The sequence below is a fragment of the Erithacus rubecula genome (assembly GCF_903797595.1).
Source record: "Erithacus rubecula genome assembly, chromosome: 4".
Taxonomy (NCBI): Eukaryota; Metazoa; Chordata; class Aves; order Passeriformes; family Muscicapidae; genus Erithacus; species Erithacus rubecula.
In genome coordinates, this window is record NC_136686.1 from 23,256,444 (window position 1) to 23,275,920 (window position 19,477).

At 36.4% G+C, this 19,477-nt stretch overlaps 1 protein-coding gene across 2 annotated transcripts in view; it reads left to right on the top strand.

Moving 5' to 3' along the window:
- Positions 1–19,477, top strand: part of TMTC2 (transmembrane O-mannosyltransferase targeting cadherins 2) — a 230,382-nt gene that overhangs the window by 128,729 nt on the left and 82,176 nt on the right. For both annotated transcript variants that reach the window (XM_079303863.1, XM_079303862.1), the window contains exon 3: positions 6,398–7,226. In XM_079303863.1, coding sequence (XP_079159989.1) covers positions 6,398–7,226 — 829 coding nt within the window. The remainder of the gene's footprint in view (positions 1–6,397; positions 7,227–19,477) is intronic.

The window sequence follows — 19,477 nt, forward strand, 5'->3', positions numbered from 1 at the left end:
TAAATGCCCAGTAAGTGGCTGATACTGTGAAATGTATTCCTACTCCTAAAGGATACTGTCTTCAAACATAATGCTTATCTACTTGGGAGTGTCTTTTGGCCATCCTGTGGTGCCTTCTCATGAATAACTGTATTTCCTGGGTGTAGAAGGAAAGTAAGTTTTTTTAAAAATAACTTTTTAATTACAACATAGACTGTATTCAGTTTGTCCCACAGATAGGTTCTGAGTCTCTTAATCTTTTCCTTATCTTTAAACTGCTAGATCTGAAAATAAAATAACTGCACAAAAATCAGCTTTCATTTTTTAGGAAATAAGTGTCTACTTGATCTTAAACGAATCTTCCTTGATAGTGTGCCTTCTGAGTTGATAAGCAGGTCCTGTGTTTTGCATGGACTTTTGATACTACTTGTGTTCCCCTTTGAAATGTTGTAGGTTTTTAGGCTTTGCTAGAAGAATTATAATTAAATGTTCAAAACTGTAATGTATTTTCTTTGAGTTCTAGTTCTGCCTTACAACATACTTTTGTGTTCAGTGAGCTCTCAGTGTTTTGTCTAGCATGGAAAGTGCAGCACTCTTCCTTTGCTGCAAAACCTCTGGGTGAGACAATACTTGTTAAATGAAATGTATGTATGACCACCTGCCTGCCTTTGTGGTGGTAACAGTAGTGCTGGACAGTATCTCTGAGCAGTCTGGCAGTCCAGAAATGTCTTTTGGTCCCAATGGGTTTCTAATCTCCTGTGTAAAGTCCTTGCTGTTGCAACTAGATGGAGTAACTCTGGGTAGATACCCATAGCATCACCATTGTCACACAGCATTTAGCTATGTGTCCTTAGAGAAAGCCATTCCTTGCACTGATCATGAAAACAGATTTATCAAGCTACTGTATTCTCATACTGAAATTGGCCAAATACAAACTTTCTAACAGATTTGAATATTACAAAGCAGTCATTCTTTATTGCAGTGCTGGGCATTTGAACGATCCTTCCACTAATCAAGTACCTCAAGTGTTGGGCAAACAGAATTCTTGTCAAACAGAATTCTCGTCATACACACTAATTACATATCATTAGCTATCCCTGCCTACTTGAAATACATGTATTACTTTATTCACATAGTCACAGCCCTTTTCAGAAGTCATTGGATGGTTCTTTGGGGTCTTCTTTAGTGGTCTTCAGTGTCTGGTGTCTTTTTCAGGTGGGTGTTCCTCGACCCCCACTTTTGAGTAAGTGTGGTATTATTGTTTGCTTTGTCAGCCTTGCAGAGCTGAGCTGGCATCCAGCTTGTGTTTTGCATGACTTCTGTTTGCCTAAGTTGCAAGTTGCATCTTTTATCTACTTCTCCAAGGCTCTGTGGCTCTGTTTTCCTGTCTGTATCAAGTCCTTCTGCTCTTGTGCTATCTTCAGTCATTCATGCAGTTTCTGATTTTAGTGCAGTCTATCATTTCTCCTATAGTCCTTATAACTGTTTTTAAGTGGAGAGGTTAGAGTCTTGGTGGGTTTGTATTTCTTTTTTTGTTTTGATAATTAAAATTCATATTAAAGAATGAAGGATTTTAGAGTAGATTTTGGTATTTTTGAATGCCAGTATTTATAACTCAAATTAATGTAAGGCAAGTCAGTAGCAATAAGGACTGTTTAACTTGTGCTGCAGGCTAATTGCAATAACAGTATGTACAGATAATCTTTAGTTGTTTTGTGAATGGACTGACTTCCTTGTTGAAGAATTGTGTGGGGTCATAACACTAGAAGTAAATGTCATTAAATATGCACAGTTGGTACCAATATTGGACAAACTGTTGTCAGAGTTCCAGCTCTGAGGAAAAGCACACCTTCAGGTCAGTTGTTGCATCATGAGTAAACCTCATTTAGTGGGCCATGCAAGCAGGAACAAACTGGGCAGGTGATCAGGCAGCTTTCAAAGCTCCTTCCATCACAGTACTGTGACCCAGCAGGGGCTGGAGCAAATAGCTTCACTCCTGGTGGGGGTGTGTTTTGAACTGTAGTCTGGCTCCAACTTGGCTGGTCTGGTATCCAGGAACCTCTACCTACTGTGGGAAGAAGATGCTATCAGTCTAGTGATCTGGCAGCATTTTATTACTTTTGGAAGTCCCAGTTTTCAAGCCAACATATATTTAAGGAACTCTAATTTAGGAAAGAAATTCCAGTGAGTAATGCCTGATGACACATCTTCTTTCATTTCTGCATTTCCTGAGTTCTAAGAATAACATTTTGTGTGTGATGATTTTGATATCTGGACTGTCTCAACCATGTGCTGTATTTAATGCTGCTTGTGAAATGGACAATGTGAGGTTAAAAGGACCAGTTAGGTGATGACTGAGTTTTGGCAGTGGCTGCCCAATTAAGAAATCTGCTGCAGTGCCTTATTTAAGGGCAATGTAATGAGGTGAGGAATTAGGATTTAATACAAGGGAAATGTGCAATGTGGGTGGGTCATGCAGATGGATTTTGGTTGGGTGATGGAAAAGGCTCCTGCAGTCACAAAGTCTAAAATTGCAGTGGTGGTACTTGCCTGTTAGCAGGCAGGAGACATGTTAAATCTGATCTAAATCAGTGCTCATTTTTTTTCCTCAGTTGAAAATGGCTACTTATGAAAGGTTAGAGGATTTATGGGGTTGTCAAAACGTATGGCAGATGGGCTGGATTAGGATTCATGAATGTAGTAATCCAAATCCTTTCTGCCAAGCACTTCAGAGGATGTCTTCTGCTCCTGGACTGAACTAAATGTCCACAATCAGATCAGAGTAGCACAGGCTGTCAGGAGGCTCAGAAGAGTTACTAGTGAAAGTGCTTGTCTCAACAGAGTTGATTTTGAAAGTACTTACTTTGCAGGCAAAAGTCTACTGGGGGACTGGCTATATTATTAAATTTTATTTAATTTTAATAAATTGCTGGGATGATTTTCTTCCAAAGCCTTAAAGGAAGTAAAGGCAAAATATGTGCTAAACCTTTCTCATTATCTGTGACTATATTAGCACTGAAAGATAAAAGAAATGCAGAAGTCATGAAGGAAAAAAAGGGGAATGAGTTTGTCTTCTAGGCCAATGCTGTGTCTGTGAGATTTGAAAACTGAAAACAAAAAAAAGAGAGAAAGGAAAAAGACATCCTACTTTAAATTGTTGTGACAGACATTTAAATGTTAGGGACAGATTTTTCTTGCCTCTATTCTGAGTCTCCTCTGAAATTGGAAAATTCACACTGATGTGTCAGTGTTGCTAACTATACTTAACATGTAGTTAATTTTAAAAGGTTGTAAAGCTACTAGCTATTGAAAAGATCCATGTGTGAAATCTGGGGAAGAATGCAAACCATTTGTGTTTGAGGCAGCAACAGGAAATTTGCACTTCACTCCTGTGGTCAGTTAACTGTGTTTAAGGATCTCCCAGAGCTCAGTCTCCAGTTAACTAGTGCCATACAGCATGACAAATTGATGTGCTGGAGTGGGAAACCTACTCAGATATCTCTGAGCTCTATGAGTCAATGTTTAGATATTTCAAATGAAATCATGTAAAATGCTTAAAAATAGGAAAAATAGTTTTGTTGCAGCATGACACACAAACCTGTGTATGGATAATCTGTTTTCTTTATAAAACTTATAAGTGTGGGGGTCCAGGTACTACAGACCTTAAGTGTAAAGCTTATTTGAGAGGCTGCAAATAGTTTCTCCAGCAGGGAAGATTGATTAGCTCTGAGCTGAAGATTGTTAATATTTTTGGGATAAAGCAAGAGGCAATTGTTAGTATTTGGTTAACATATGAGGAAGATCTGAAAATTTTTGGAAGATTTTACTATTATCCATGTGAAATAGCATGTCTACTCTCACATGGTTTTCTCAGAGAACTTGGCATTTAATTGGAAAGTGTGATGATTAGGACTTCAGAAAAGTGAGATTTTCTTCCAGTTGTTAAGTAAGTATTAACAAAATAACAAAGTAGCCTAATCAGTCCATGAAAGCTCACTTTTCATCTGTTAATCAAGTTTCACTTCCTTAGTATTTGGGATATCTTAATCTTTGGAGTGGTGTAGAGCCTTCCAGAATAGACTATTTCTAACTCAAACAAAAAAACCATCTTTCACTTCCCAGCTTCTTTCTGTCTTAGCAGCCTCCTCATAAGAGGTTCATAAGAAGGATGTATGAAAGAGAAAATAGGTCACGTTTAATGTTTGAGAGTTGTTTATATGTATGTTTGAAGGAAATGAGTTTGAAAATTATTGAGCCAGAAGGGTGGGCATAAAAAATTTCATGTAGAAAAACATGATGAGAATGAAAGGAAAAGTTGAGCCAGGGACATGAGGTTTTACTGTGAGGATGTATATGCAAATCTGAATAATCTTTTTATTCCAAATAGAAACTTAGCTGGGAGTTTCAGTGATAACCAGTTTACACAGCTTTATAACATTAAAAGCATTTAAATAGTTTTGGCAGGCATGGATGAAACTGTATGTGAAGTGAGTTGTGAATTATTATCCAGCTTACAAGTGAAAGTAATAGGCTTTCAAGGGAATGTAGTTATCATGATGCATAAGATGAAGGTTTTGATTGATATATTACCAAAACCTTGTGGATTATCTAGGATGCAAAAATGCTAGTAAATCAAACTGGTATTAATATAGCAAATTAAGTCTGGACCCAGGTTTGACTTTTTGTATAAAAGTGCCAGCATTTTTTAGATGTTCACAATCCAAGTGCATGGATGTTTCCATTATAAATTTGTTTGTTCCCTGCTAATGCCTCCATTAAATTCCATAATGTAGCATAACAGAATGAATGAATCTAACTGGCACTTAATATTTTAAACTTCACAAACTCTATAGAAATGCGAAAAGGTATAAATTTCTTCCTGATATAGCATAAGATAAACTATAAATTATCATTACTAGACTGCTTCTCCTTAGTAGAACATAAGTAAACTGTAGAAAACTATTAGCAATTGACCTAAAATGGAGCAACACAATTATATATAATTTACAATATTAAGGCTGAAACCCACCCACAAAGGAGAAAAAAAAGTTGTTTTGTAGAAATAAGTTAAAACATTCTACTATGAGGTTCTGCTTCTGAATAACTAAGTAAACATTGAATAATCATCCCAGGAATGTGTAGTGCGAGATGGAAAAAACAAACCTGATAAAATGAAAAATGATTGACAAATATTTGTTTCTAATAATGGGGAAAAGATTATCAAAGCACTTATTCTGTATCTGGAGCTGTTTGGCAAATAGTTTTTTTTTTTTTTTTCCCTTTTCTTTCAAAAGGCATCTGAGAAATTGAAATATAAAAATACATATACTTTAGCTTCTACATATAGAGAGAGTAATCTAAACCAGCTTTCATTAAGGGTGCCCATGTAATTGAGAGCAGAATTTACCCAAGAAGCAGCTCCTGCTAGGAAAATGTTCAGTTATTCCATAAATAAGTGCAGATTCTTCAAGTTGCTAGCATGATGATACTGGTACGTGGAGTCAGCTTCCCATAATGTTATTTTAGATGCATATGAAGATGTAAAAGGTTTTGGAGCTCTGATTATGTGCTTGAAGAAAAACCCCCAATGTATTGTTTGGCTCTGAGATCACAGAATCATTAGGGTTGGAAGGGGCCTCTGGAGACCATCCAGTTCAAATCCCAGTGCCCAGGTAGGGCCAGGCTGTCCCGGAACAAATCCAGGTATATCTCCAGAGAACGAGAATCCACAACATCCCTGGGCAGCCTGTTCCAGTGCTCTGCCACTCTCAATGTAAAGGAGCCCTTCCTCATACTGAGGTGAAATTTTTTGTGCTTTATGGAAAATGGATTGGAACTTTCAGTAGGAGGTAGGTCTGGCAGCTCCAAGTGATCACTGTAGGTAGTAGGTAGGAGCTAGGAGACCTAAACATGGGACCTGTGTCTGTTTTCCTCTCCTGCTTTCTTGGAAATTATAATCAGTTCTCTACTGAAATGCCTTGGAAGAGGTTTTGATTAAGGAAAATGGAACTAGAACATCCTTTATACTTCAAATCTAGCTAAGGCAGACTGGTGTTTTGTTCATGGCTAGAAACAGAGAAGGGGTTTGGGAGGTTATGTAGGAACTAAAGTAAGATTCCATAAATTCCTCTAAAATAAGAGTTTCCAAAGTATTACACAACTAAATCTTAAGCAAGGACTGACTGCCCTAAAATGTCTGAAGGCTCAACTCAGATGCATTCTTGATACAGCTTAAATGAAAGAGCCAGTTCCTTTAGTCAACATTGTATCCCAACATGGCATGATCCAAATTCTATTGTGTTTGTTTCCATTACTAAAAATAAGTTCTGTCACATATTTTCTTGGTTCTTTTTTGTGTATAATTTACACAACTAAATATCTAATGTTGATTTATCCTAATTTTTTTTTTTTTTTTCAGAGAAAGAATTTGACCCTGTTCTTCAGCATTGGTTTATTGACCTCCTGGGGAGCTGCACTGCTGGGCGTTCGCTTATACTGGATGGGCAACAAGCCCCCAAGTTTTTCTAATTCTGACAACCCAGCAGCTGACTCAGACAGTTTTCTCACACGTACTTTAACCTTCTTTTACTTGCCAACCAAGAACCTCTGGCTGTTGCTGTGCCCAGATACCCTCAGCTTTGACTGGTCTATGGATGCTGTGCCTCTCCTAAAAGCCGTCAGTGACTGGAGGAATCTACACACTGTGGCCTTCTATGCAGGACTCCTCCTCCTTGCCTACTTTAGCTTGAAGGGCTCCAGCAATGAGAGAGAATGCAATGGGAAAACTGTAATGAATGGCAAGCAAAATGCTAATGGGCATAGCTGCCACCCAGAGATGGAGTACAAGACACTGGAGGCGAAGTCAAGCTTTGCATCAAAAGAAGAGAATGGCCTAAAAAAGCATGAAATTCAGAAACTGCAGCTTCCTTCAACCGAGAACATTGTCATTCTGTCTCTCTCTTTGTTAATAGTGCCCTTCGTTCCTGCCACAAACCTGTTTTTCTATGTTGGCTTTGTAATAGCAGAGCGTGTGCTGTATGTTCCTAGTATGGGCTTCTGCCTGCTGGTTACAGTGGGTGTCAGGGCCCTTTATGTCAAAGCCCAAAAGCGCTTTCTGAAGAACTTGGTTTTTTGTTCCACTGCTGCATTAATTGTTTTCTATGGACTCAAGACTGTTGTCAGGAATGGGGACTGGCAGAATGAGGAGATGCTGTATAGGTCAGGGATAAAAGTAAACCCTGCTAAAGGTAATTTTTGTTTTTTATGGTGAATGCTTTACTTATTCCTGTCTGTCTTTGCCTTTGAATTGTCTGATTTTACTAGCTACATCTAAAGAGGATACTTTAAGAAATGTCATTTCCAGTTGCAGTGGTATGTCCAATAGTAAGAAGTGGGGAAAAGCAAGAATGTGTTTTGATTAGGTGTTGCAGGTTTGGCATTAACATGGAGAAAAGGAGATCCTAAGGTAAGGGGTTACTTTCTTTTTCAGTAGTATTAGTTCTGTATTTTGAAATTACAGATTAAATGTGCATTATTAGTATTACAGAGCCCACCCTGGTGTTTATCCATTTGGAATCTGGTATATAGCATGCTAGTGAAGATTTTTTTTGTGAGTTTACAAAATGTTCTGTTTTCTATGATTAGAAAATATAAGAAATAGTAAAGGACAGCATCAGGGAAGTGCTGTTCTTTTATTTGATCTGATGCTAGTAACGTCAATACTACATAATAAAAATGAGGAAATTAGGTCATATAATTCAGCCTAGGAAATGACTGTAGTTCCCCCTGCCTACGAGTACTGTAAAGAGTTATTGTGGAATACTTATGCCTTCCTGTTCATATGTAAATATCAGCTATTTGTAACATTGCCCAGCCAAGTCTCAAAGGTTATATCTATGCTGTAATGAGATGTTACCACAGCTAGTGTAAACATATCCAAACAGGCAGTAAACCTGCCAATTTAGGTACTGGTAACAATGTTTAGCTGTGGCTCTGTGGTTTCAAGCATGTATGGCAGATCCAGCTTGGATCCGGAGCTCCATGCTGCCTGGCTGTGCTGCTCTTGGCACACATGCAAGTTTATATGAGAATGGTCAAAATATCACCTGTGAGTGCAATGTAGACATTGACTAAGCCTTCCTTATTCACAGTTCATCAGAACTGAGAAGGGATCAGTTGATTGCTTTGCCTGTGAAAGAAAAATTTGACAGCACTTTAATATTTGAGTTTTGTTCAGTCCTCTGCTCAGAAATCCGTTATATGATGTGAAGTCATCTGCTGATAGAGTTGTGCTTTTTGGTTAGACAGTTTAATCATGCCATAGTCTATAAGCTGTGATAATAAGAGGCAAATGCAGGTAGTTACTGTGAGCTGATAGGGGTGAAGAAGTAGATTTGGCAGATAAAATGCCTAGCAAAGCAGCATTTTAGTAGTTTGTCAGTCTGATTTTGTAATTCTTCTTTGTATACTTACTCACCCTAGGAAAATTACCAAACTTGTTGCTGCAGTAACATCCCATTTTGTTTATTTTTTTTTTTCCAAAACTAGTGCAGGAGAGCAAGAAATGAAGTAACTGAACAGTGAGCCAGCACACCAGAGTGATATAAAGTTCTGAGACTTACAAGTTTAGTCACAATATAAAACACTGGAATTCCTTGGAAAGAAAAGTGTATAAGCACTTGGTTAGTTAATGCATGTTCCTTTTTTGTCCTTGGTAGAGATCCCCAGACATTAATAGTTGTCTGCTTGCAATGAGCCAAATTTCATGATAAAAAAAAAAAAAAACCAAAAAAAAAAAACTATGCTAGTTTTTGCCCAATAATAGGATTGGCTGCAGCATTGTCTAGAAATTAGACTACTGGGTATTGTGCTCCCATGAGACAAGATGAGCTATTTTCATCATACACATCTCAGTATGCACAGACCCATGTGTATATGATCATCTGGTTTCTTGCCATATAAACTGACATTAAGTGTCTTGTAAGATGTGCAAAAGCAAAGACAGTATGTCAATGCAATGATATAGACATGACTGAGCTGACTTAATAAATCTGCTTAAAATATCCTGTTAAAAGTTCTGCTGAATATTTACTAGCCCACCCACATTGAAACAAGGCTGGGTATAAGAAACCCCTAGCTAATGTGACTTGTCACCCAACTCTATTCATTATTGTGAATATTTCTAAGATTATCCCTGGCTTTGACTATGCTAATTTTATTTTCTGTTTCTTATATAGTCAGGCAAGCCTGCCTGGTCTAGACGGGGTGCCAATCCTGCCAAAATATTAGGAGATCAACTATTCAAACTACTCTTCAGTAATTAAATGAGGTTGACATAGGGAAAACAATTTATTTTTGTTTGCCTCTTTTCTAGTTTTATGAATGCTAGTGATAAATAGGCTATTCAGAGAGTAGGACAATGGGCTACTCAGTTAAATGGTAGACTGGACTAAGTGTTTTCCTTATTTTTAGGCTACTGAGGAGAGGCTGTCACTCCTTATTTCTCTGCCTTCCTCAACTCATAGAAAGTTTCTCCTCAAGAGTATTTTCTTACTTTGGAAAATTGTGGAGTGGTTGGATCATTTTCCCTGATAGTTCTGCTTTTTCTCTCATCCCCTGCAAAGAGCTGCTTCTGAACAAGAGCTGCTTTTGTTGTAATCTAAAAAGCAGCGAGGCATCCCTTGAAAAACTTGAAAACGATAAAGAAATAGAAATCTGTGAAGGCCAACTCTACTAAAGCAAAAAGATGAGTGTTTTGTTCAGGATCCATCTGTATTCTGGGCTGGCAGGATGAATGCCACTGATGGGTGAATGCTGTGCACCACTGAGCTGATGTGCTGTAGTCATCAGGGCATTTGCGAGGCAAGCTTTTAGCATAGGTGCATTTGTGTACTAATGTGGCTGAACTGCTTTGGAAATGGAGTTGTCTCATTTGGTGGTGGTTTATTATCACTTCCTCTGTGTTGTGATATGTGTAAAATGATAATCTCATCTGCTGCTCTGGGACTTTCAGGCAAACATATTCAGCGGCTTCTCCATCTTCAATCCTCAGTGAAGAAATGGGTTATAATCACCTCACTGGTACTTTCTCTTGGTCCCTTCAGGGGTGCCTTGCAGGCAGTGCAGAATAGTGTTCTGCTGCAGGTGAAAAAAACCTCTACTCCTGCAGGCAGCCACAGCCTTTCTGCAGTTTACATTTCTCCAGGCTGTTTTTGTCAATCACTGACAAGGTGAAAAAAATGCTCAAAAGCATGTGGCATGGATTATCTCTTGAAAAAAACCCTGAAAATGCACTGTGGGATAGTCAAGAGAGAAGAAAGTGGTGAAGCTGCCTCCCAACTACCCTGTTTGTGCCAGCTTTCCTGGCTGCCTCAGTGTGTGGCAGGCAGCTGCTATCCCTTGGCTGAGGGAGTCCTGGTGAGGACTTGGGATGCCTTAACTGCATCTTTATTGGTCTAGTTCTGCTATTTTGGTTATGAATAGTATTTCAAATGCCTTTAAAGTGGTCCAAGCAGTGCCTTGTTACAGTTTGTCAGCACTTGAGGGAGAAATATGCAAGGCTCACTAATTTAGTTTATGCATTCTGAAGTGGGTGTATGTGTGTTTTGACCGTAGGGAGGGAAAGACATAAGTGTTTCTCTGTTCTGCCTTCAACTTAATGAGCAGCCCAAGTGATATAAAACCATTCTCATTATCTGAATGTTCTTTTACAGCAAAGGAAGCCTCCCAAAATGTAAAAACAAACAAAAAGAGTAAAAGTGGGTGGTAGCTGTCACATCTTTTTCAGTTAGATTGAGGGTCATTCTGTGGTGATGATTACCTTGTGTTGCATATAAAATAGAAATGACAGATGAAATAATTGTGCTTATTATGTCTCATTAACTCTAGTTTTCCCTGTGGTACTGAAAATAAGTTTCAAAAAGTATCATCTTCCTCTGGGTCATTTCATACCTTGCAGTCCACACCTGAACATCAAAGATAATTATGATATATTTCCCATACCTGGTACAGACATTGATTAAAGAAGTATAAAATAGAGGGGCTTAAATTGCTAGACTGCCACAGAGGTATTAGTTGCTTGATCATATTTACTGATGAAATTTTAGTCTCCTGGTACCATGGTATTTGTAAGTAGGCTTTGAGGATCCTTCCAGGAAACAGTTAATGTACTGCACGAAGTGGAGTCTTAACTAAAAATTCAGCCAACAGTTCAGTGAGGAAAAACAGTTACTATACTTTGTACTAAATTAGGTAGAGAAGCCGTATTTACCCCAAACAAAAAAAGATGCAATAAAACATTTTTTCTATTATTATTTTTGCATCACTAGTGATGACTGGAAACCAAAGGACGTTAAATATCTTAAGGTACAGCATTGTTCAAACATGCTTATTGGTAAGAGCTTATATTATGCTGACAAGATCTCCTCTAATACCTTTAGAGCTTTGAATAGCAATTGCTCCTAAATAGAGCCATGTGTATTCTAGTAAATATCACATAGGAGATTTAAAAATCGTTTGAGCATTTGAGATTGCATTTCAGGGTTTTGGTGTGTATATTCAGGATTTTTATATGCAGCTTGTCAGTGAAAGGCCAAAACTCATGTTTGGCCCAACAGTCCAAAATATTACTCTGTACAGTAGTTATTTCTTTTTCCTTTGGCTCATTTAATGTCAATAATAATAACATTAATGGTGTGATTAATATGTCATTACACGGAACAGAAAATGTAGGTTTGGGGAAAAAAGGCTTGAGAGAGAAAGTGATTTAAGTGCACAGATTGTCATATAAAGCATCAGGTTTTAAACCTATAAAACCTGCTGATAAATAGACTTAAAACTTCTTCATATTATCAGTGTTAAGAAATACCAGTGAGATGAGCATACCATCTGGAGTTAGGTATTCATGAGTTAGTTTTAATTTTGCTAATGAACTTTTTTTTAGTCTTTGAGCAAACCACTTTAATGTCAATTTTTCTCTCTAGAATGGAACTCATATTACCTATTACCATATTAGAATTTTTCTTATGATTTATGTTTGTTTTAAAACCTCCCTGTATTTATGGCTGTATAATATCTCTCCTAAGCCACTTGATAAATATATATCAGAATATATAGTCATTATGGTGATTCTTGACGTGCTTTTCATTTAATATTTTTAGAAATTGTCAGAGAAACATAATAACAAGTAATCATCCATTTTCCCAATATCTTTGCCAGAACTTTATGATACTTAGTCTTTTTTGACTAAATGTTTTGTGGATATTTTCCTTGACTTCTGTAGTAATTTTCAGCTTTAGCTACTTTTTAAAGACATTACTTTAGGGTATCATCTTTTAATGGTATAAAATGTTTCCAGCCACCACTAAGAACCTTTGTAACAGCTACTGTATGGCAGATGCAAGCATGTTTAGGTAACAAAATCATAGATTAGAATTGCACATTTAAAGTATAATTTATAATATATAATGTTATGGCTATATTAGTCTGTTATATATGAATTATGCAGGATATACCATGATAAATTTTGTGTCTCTGTTCATAACAAAAACATCAGAATATGAAGGATAAATGTTCTACAGGGTTCTTAAAATAAATTGGAAGTACTTTTTATATCTGCCACTCATAAAATCTTGTTGTGGTTTAGGAATACTGCTCCTCACCCAGACTCTCCCAAATGCTCTCTTTCTTCCCTGATATTGTGAATGAGAAAGATCTTCCAAGTGATGGGAGAATAACCTTAGGGTCTGGCCATGCCTGCTGGGGTAACTGGGACTACAGGCACCACCTTGCCTGGCTCTTGTAAAAAATGAACTCTGTCCTGGCCAGAACTAGGACACAGCTTGGAGTTAGCTCAAATGAACCACCTAGAATTGTTTGAAAGTTAAATAAAAAGCCTTCTCCCTGAAAGCAGTGTGGGGCTCTCTAAATGGGTGGTAGTGCTGCTCTGGATGATTAAACAGTGTAGAAGGAATGGTCATTTGTAACTTGTTTGGGAAGCAGCCGTAATTATTTAGGGCATTTGAGCATGCCACAGGCAGCCTGCTCTCAGCAAAACAATCTGGTTATGCCAAATATGGTGAAGAGCTGAAGGAAAGTAGTTTATAGTTCCATTCAAACTCTGAATTTACTCTGCAGCGAGAGTGTTCTCTCTCCAGTTCTTTACAAGTGCTGTAATTTCCTCTGAAACCCAAATCAGTGTGGGATGTGATTCTTCTTCAGCAGGATATGAGAAAGCCTGATGTTCTTCCATTATATATGTGTAGAAGTCTGGAAACAAGGATTTATTTTTTTTCCTCTTGGAGTGTAGTACAACAGCATCTGCAATCTGTGAATCTTAAAGTGCAGGGGGATAGGAAAGAAACTATTGTTAACTAATAGTTAGGCTTATTTTAAAGAAATAAACATGAGACATTGAGACATAGGCTAATCAGGCTGTCAGTCCTTCCCCAGTCTCTGAGGTGCTCTGCAAAATCATTCAGCAAGCTCATCTGTGCTGAAAACTACAGTGCAGAAAAAAAAAAAACAAACAGGCCCAGTCAAGGAGGAATCGGCTTTGGCAAGATGGATTTTTGTAGCATATCAAGCAAAATGACTTAAGTTATTGTCTTTGCCAGAAAATTAATTTTTTTTTTCCCGGTTTGATTAAAAGAGAGACCTTTGGTCCATATTTGTGTGTTCTACAGTATTAGCCTGAGGTATTTTTCAGAGTGTGTTACTTTTAATTAGAGGAAAAAGAGATAATCTGAATTGGTTCTCAAGTCGAGCATGTTTGTTTAAGTGCATTACCTAATCATCCAATTGTTTAATCATTTTCCCTTTTTTTGGACAACTTGGAAAAATTCCTCTTTATTTAAGATTTTTGCCATGAATTACACATCATCATTTTCCTACCTGTAATGGATTTTTTATCGGTGCATATTCAGGTCCACTTGCATAAATATAGTAGAGAAATACTAACCATTAATAAGGACAGTACATATATGTCTTTTTATACCACTTGTGGTAGGATAAAATTTCAAAGTAGATAGATAAATACAAGTGTTTTAAGATTTCAAATACTCCTTCATAACAGGGGTTTTACTTAAGCCTGAGGTGTCATTGTTGCCAATCTTCATCCAAAAAATAAATTATGACTGATGAAACTGCAGTATGTACAAGAGGCTTGTGTACAGTTTTATTTTAAATTGCAGAAAAAAAAAAATGGAATAGAATGACTGATTCTTAATACCATTTCCTTCTTTTTCCTTAGATGCTCTAGCACACTCAACTTTCCTTTGAGGTCTTAAAACACATAAGACATTTTGAATACGGACCATTAAAGATGCTCGTTAATAGTTATAGTGTCTTTAATTAGTTTCACTGATAAATGAAGGAGGTAATTTTATGACTTACCTACCTTCCTTCCTGTCACCTTTATTTCCACACCAGTGGAGATATGTTTCAGCTGGCAAAGAGCAGGCTCTATTCTTGCCTAAGTGATTTAAAGCAAGACAAACCAAACCAGACAACCTGAAGTGTTATGAAAAGCCTGCTACCTGGATATGAACCAATTTGTGTTTTCCAAATCTGACATCCTCATTTGAGCACATCTGAAGATTCTCTCGGTTTGACAAATGCAAATACTGATTTTCTTCTTGCTGTGGTTCCTCTGGGATGTTTCCAGGACACTGTGCTCACTTTCCCCTTTTCTGGAAAGAAGCCAAAAATGATCCATCTGCTCTTAGCTTGGAGGACCAGGGCTGACATTTCAGCACCTTACTATTGCTGCAAGAGCCTGGCTTGCAGTTTATCACTTGGAACATAGGTGATCATTTTGAATGTATCTTAGGTAATTTTTTTTCGAAGCCTACTCTTAAGAAGGTTACATAATTTCACACAGTCACCTCTGCCTGAGTCACTGTGAGGCTTTGAAGAGTTTCTCATGGTTCATCCTGAGATGACTGGGGTGCCCAGACATATCCTCTGTTTCTACTTGTGTTTTTCTGCTCCTTTGTCCTCCTTTCATTTTTTTTTTTTTTTTTTCAGGATTTATATCCATTGCTTCTATAAAATGCAGCTCCTTATATAATGAGAGTTTCAGATCAGCACTGTTCACACCTCTGTTCCTGACCATTGTGAAGTTTCATGGCATAGGAACTGCATGGCAGTAATGTCTTAATGGTGTTCACACACTTGCAATGCAAATTTAGCTAACCAAGCTGTGCAAAGGTGTGATTGGGCTCTGCTGTGAACAGAACAGTGAGTAGATTAGGCGTTTAAGGTACTGTGGTTGTCCTTTTCTCATTGTTTTCCCTAATTTGGATCAGTTTATTGTCTGATACCATACTCTTCACAAAAATCATTTTAGCATGAGGGAGGCTGTGACAGAACTTGCTTGGCTGTAGGGTGGTAGGCAATGGTGAAGCCAAAGAAAAGCAGCAGCTGCTCAGTCTCATCTCTCAGGTTCATTGAGCTGCCAGAGTCACTGCTATCCTTTGAGGAGGAAGAGTTAATTTTCTGTAACATAGAGGGTGAAGGGGGTTTATCAGCAGCAGAACAGGTTCTGTGTTCACATTCATTTGCATCAGGGTTCCAGAACTGAGAAACAAAACCAAAGCACTGCCTGCCAAATGTGAGTTGGTTAGTACCCATGTTGACACGTTGCTGGATAGCTTTCAAAGCAGTGCATAGTTTTCAATTCTCTTTTTCTTTCACCTGCTGTCATTACAAAAACCCTGCAATTGATCAACAAATGAACTGTTGAACAAATGATAACAGCCTTAACAAATAGAAGAAGAATGTAAAAGTTGAGAGGTGATAGCTTTCTAACACAGTCTGTCTCAGCATTACCACATATCCTCTAATAAAAACAAAAATCAATGTGCAAAGTAGATTAAACGCATAAATTGCGATTATGTAAAAACCTTTATTTCTTTAGGAAAGAAGAAATTTGGCAATTTTGTACTTGAGTTAGCAAAAGATCAAAACGTTCTATTAACAAGTTAAGTTTTTAGAGGAAAATTACTGAAAATTGTATGCATGAATTCATTGCATATTTTGAAAAAAAATCATTATTCCTTTGAAATAACAGGAAAATATAAATACCTTATACAAGCCATAGTACAAAAATTGTGCAAAACCTGTTTTACTTTGAAAGTAGCAACCTGTAGCATTTAGATGAATTTTTCCATTGTTAAACCACTTAATAAACATGATGTAATTGTTCTTCTGGCTGTCTTTGTGAGTGGTAGTGGCTCTGCATTGTAGAACTGTTTTAGATGTTGAACTATTTTCATTATGTTTTTATGAATGTGCAGTTAAGATTTCAGAGGTTTATTTGGGGAAGCTTTTCATTCCTCTCTTGGTGAAACTTTCCCCCTTGAAAAAAAAGAAGGCTTTTCTTTCTGGACCATCATTGCTTCATCCTTAAGCACTATTGAAAAAAAAAAATAGAGATTCTAATTGTAATGCATTCACTTATTTTTCATAGACAAGTAAAGAAATGTGGAAGGATTTTAAAGAGAGAGAATGCAAACTGAAACTGCTGTTTCTAATTTCACAAGCTAAAGAATAATAAATAATACACAAATATCTGTAAAGCTCCATAGAGGTTTTCTTGGCTTGATGTGCATTTTTCTGTGAACTAAAGTTCTAATTTAGAACTGCTGACAAGTTGATTACAAATTACTGAGCTGTTCCCTAAATACTTCAGTCTTTGCTCAAGTAGTTTGTTTTACTCAAATAATAATTTAGTTCACGCTCCTTAATATATTCATCAATTTGTGGATTAATTTGTGTGAGTCTGATAGCATAAGGTGTGAACAGTATTACCAAACTTCAGTGATTTCACGTGAATAGGGAATGTCTTTTTTAAGTCTTGCATTTTCTTTCATTAGTTTTCAAGTATGTTTTTATAACATAAAAGGAAAGGCAGCATTTTACTTTTCTTTGCTATATTATTTTTAAATGTTTACCAGGATGTATTTGAGAGATTTAATAGGCAATTCTAGTTGGATTTTTGCCTCTTCGTGTTTCAGCAGAAGTGTTTGGACAACAGACATATTAATAGAATGGTAGTTTCCAAATAGATTTCATTATTACCTAATTTTTTTGTGGATTATATAGGGGTGCCAACTAGGAATCAAAACTTAATACTTTGGGTTATCTTTGTTAATGATTTGCAATGTTAATTTTTTAAAAATTTAAAGCAAACTTTTGAATCAAGAAATCATCATACATGCTTTTAACCCATCTGCTCTTCTATGACACTTTGTTGCTTTATTATCTTCATTTCACTGAAGAGCATAGCATGATCTTTAATTTGGTAGAAAGGAAACTTTTATTTAAATGAAGATGTTTGTAAACATTAATTTCCATTTCTCACTTGTTTTCATAGTTCAGTTGCAAACTGAAAAGTTTACTAGTTTTCTTTAGAAAATGTGCTTCTTAAATCCAGGCAGATTAGATTAGATTAGATAGTGTTATTCTGCTTTTGCTGTTGTTTGTCTTGCACTCTTCCAGAATAAAAGTGCTTAGAGAAGGTTTAATATAACAGCCTGGTCTTTTTCAATCTTGTTAAATCTTAATCATCAGTTTCACTGAGAGAGTTGAGAAGTTAAGGATGTTAAATGTGAAACTAGCATTTGTTATATTCATTTTCATTCTGAACTCACTTGAATGCCTGAGAACTTGGCCTACCCTCACTGCAAGGTGGCATAAATGCAATATTTCCAGTTTGACAGAGGTCTAGTTGGATATGGCCAAAATTATAATACCTAAACAACTGTTTATTCTCCTACTTAGCACCACTTATTTTTTTTGCTATTTATTTTTTAAAAATCCCAAGTAACAAACAGAAGAACAAAATTCCTTTAAAAAGTTTAATTATTCTGTGAAGACATGTAACTAACCTAGAAGTTCTCAAGCATTAGGAGATTCTTCAGTTTATAATTGACTTAGGATAAAGCTGATGAAATGGATTTAATTTTTTAATGTGCCTATTAATATTGTGTATGATCTATGAGAAGTTAACCAGTTAAGTCAAATTTGAATGGACTGACTGCTTTGTAGGTGAGATGTGATTGTTACATTTGTTCTCATGCTATGATGGAATATTATTTCTTAAAGACCTGGGTCTGTTTTGTTCTCATTATTCGTGGACATGGTGTTAAGCAGCAGGCAAAAAGTAAATGTTGAAAAACTCTTTCATTCACAGCTTCTTTTTCCTCTTGTGCTGAATAGGGCCTTCAATATGGGGAAATTTGAATTTTTAATTAAAGATTAAAATGTGGCATATTTAGTATCTTCTGAATGTTAAAGATTCCCTTTTGCAACTTAGCTAATATATATAATATACAAAAAATATTTATAAAGAATAATTGGAATAAACATCCATTCTAAATTACAGAATTACTGACCTAATTTATTTTTCTTTTAAGATTTTTTTTTTTTTTTTTTTTACTTTGTACAGATGGAAAGTAGTTGAGTGCTAGGATTTAGCTGGAATCATAGGATGGGCTTTTAACATGAATGTGGATTCACTAAGGTATAACCTTGCTTCTGTTTCTGAATGTGCCCATAGTTGAACCAATCTATTACAGTTTTGAAGAAAAAATATTGCTTAAGGTATGGAAGTTAAGAATTTGAAGGGGTTTTTTTTTCATTGAAGGTTAGTTGCATTACTTAAGACAAAGCAGGAGTGAAGTTCCTTGAGTAGCTCCTGTGCCTCTTCTCCATGTATGTGCACCATCTTCTTTTCCTCATATATCAAAATCCAAGAGGACATGGTTACTGCAGAAATTAGCTGTTCATAACTTCCAGGGTGTATGAGGATCATCTCTACACATGCTTCATGTAGCTTCATCACCAGCCAGAGCTAGATCATTCTTCTAACTAGCTCTGTATTTAAATATATGTGAATATTCATATCAAATTTATATATTTTGGGTAGGTGAAAAGACCTTGGTTTTCATGTTTCCATTAATGTTAAATTGTCAGATTATCATGTTTTATGTTTGCTGCTGTCTGCTATTGTCTCTTCTTCTAGGACAGCACATAAGCTTAATAATTCACAGTTTTACAGGCTTAGACAGTCTAAATGGAATAAATTTAAAATTAAATAATGTAGATTAATTATTGATTGATATTAAAAGCTTGATGCAGATTATTTTGAAAAATGTAAATTAAAATATTGTCTTAAAAAATATGTTAATTCAGATAACTATTAGAGCCTAAGGCATGGAATGAAGTGTAGAAGAGAAACTATTACACTGAACAGTGTTAACATTGTCTTTCCAGTCCCAGATGACATGATGAACTGAATCATCTTCCTAAACATCCTTTCATTTACTGAGCTTCAGAATGGTTGGGAGTAAATAGCTATGTGGCAGGAAATTGTTATCAATAGTTCAAATGGTCATTGATGTAATGCTCTGTTATGGGAGATTAGAGTGAAAACAAAAGTCCCTGTAGTTTATATGGAGCATGCAGTTATGGTAAATTGCTTCTCATTTACTGAAGA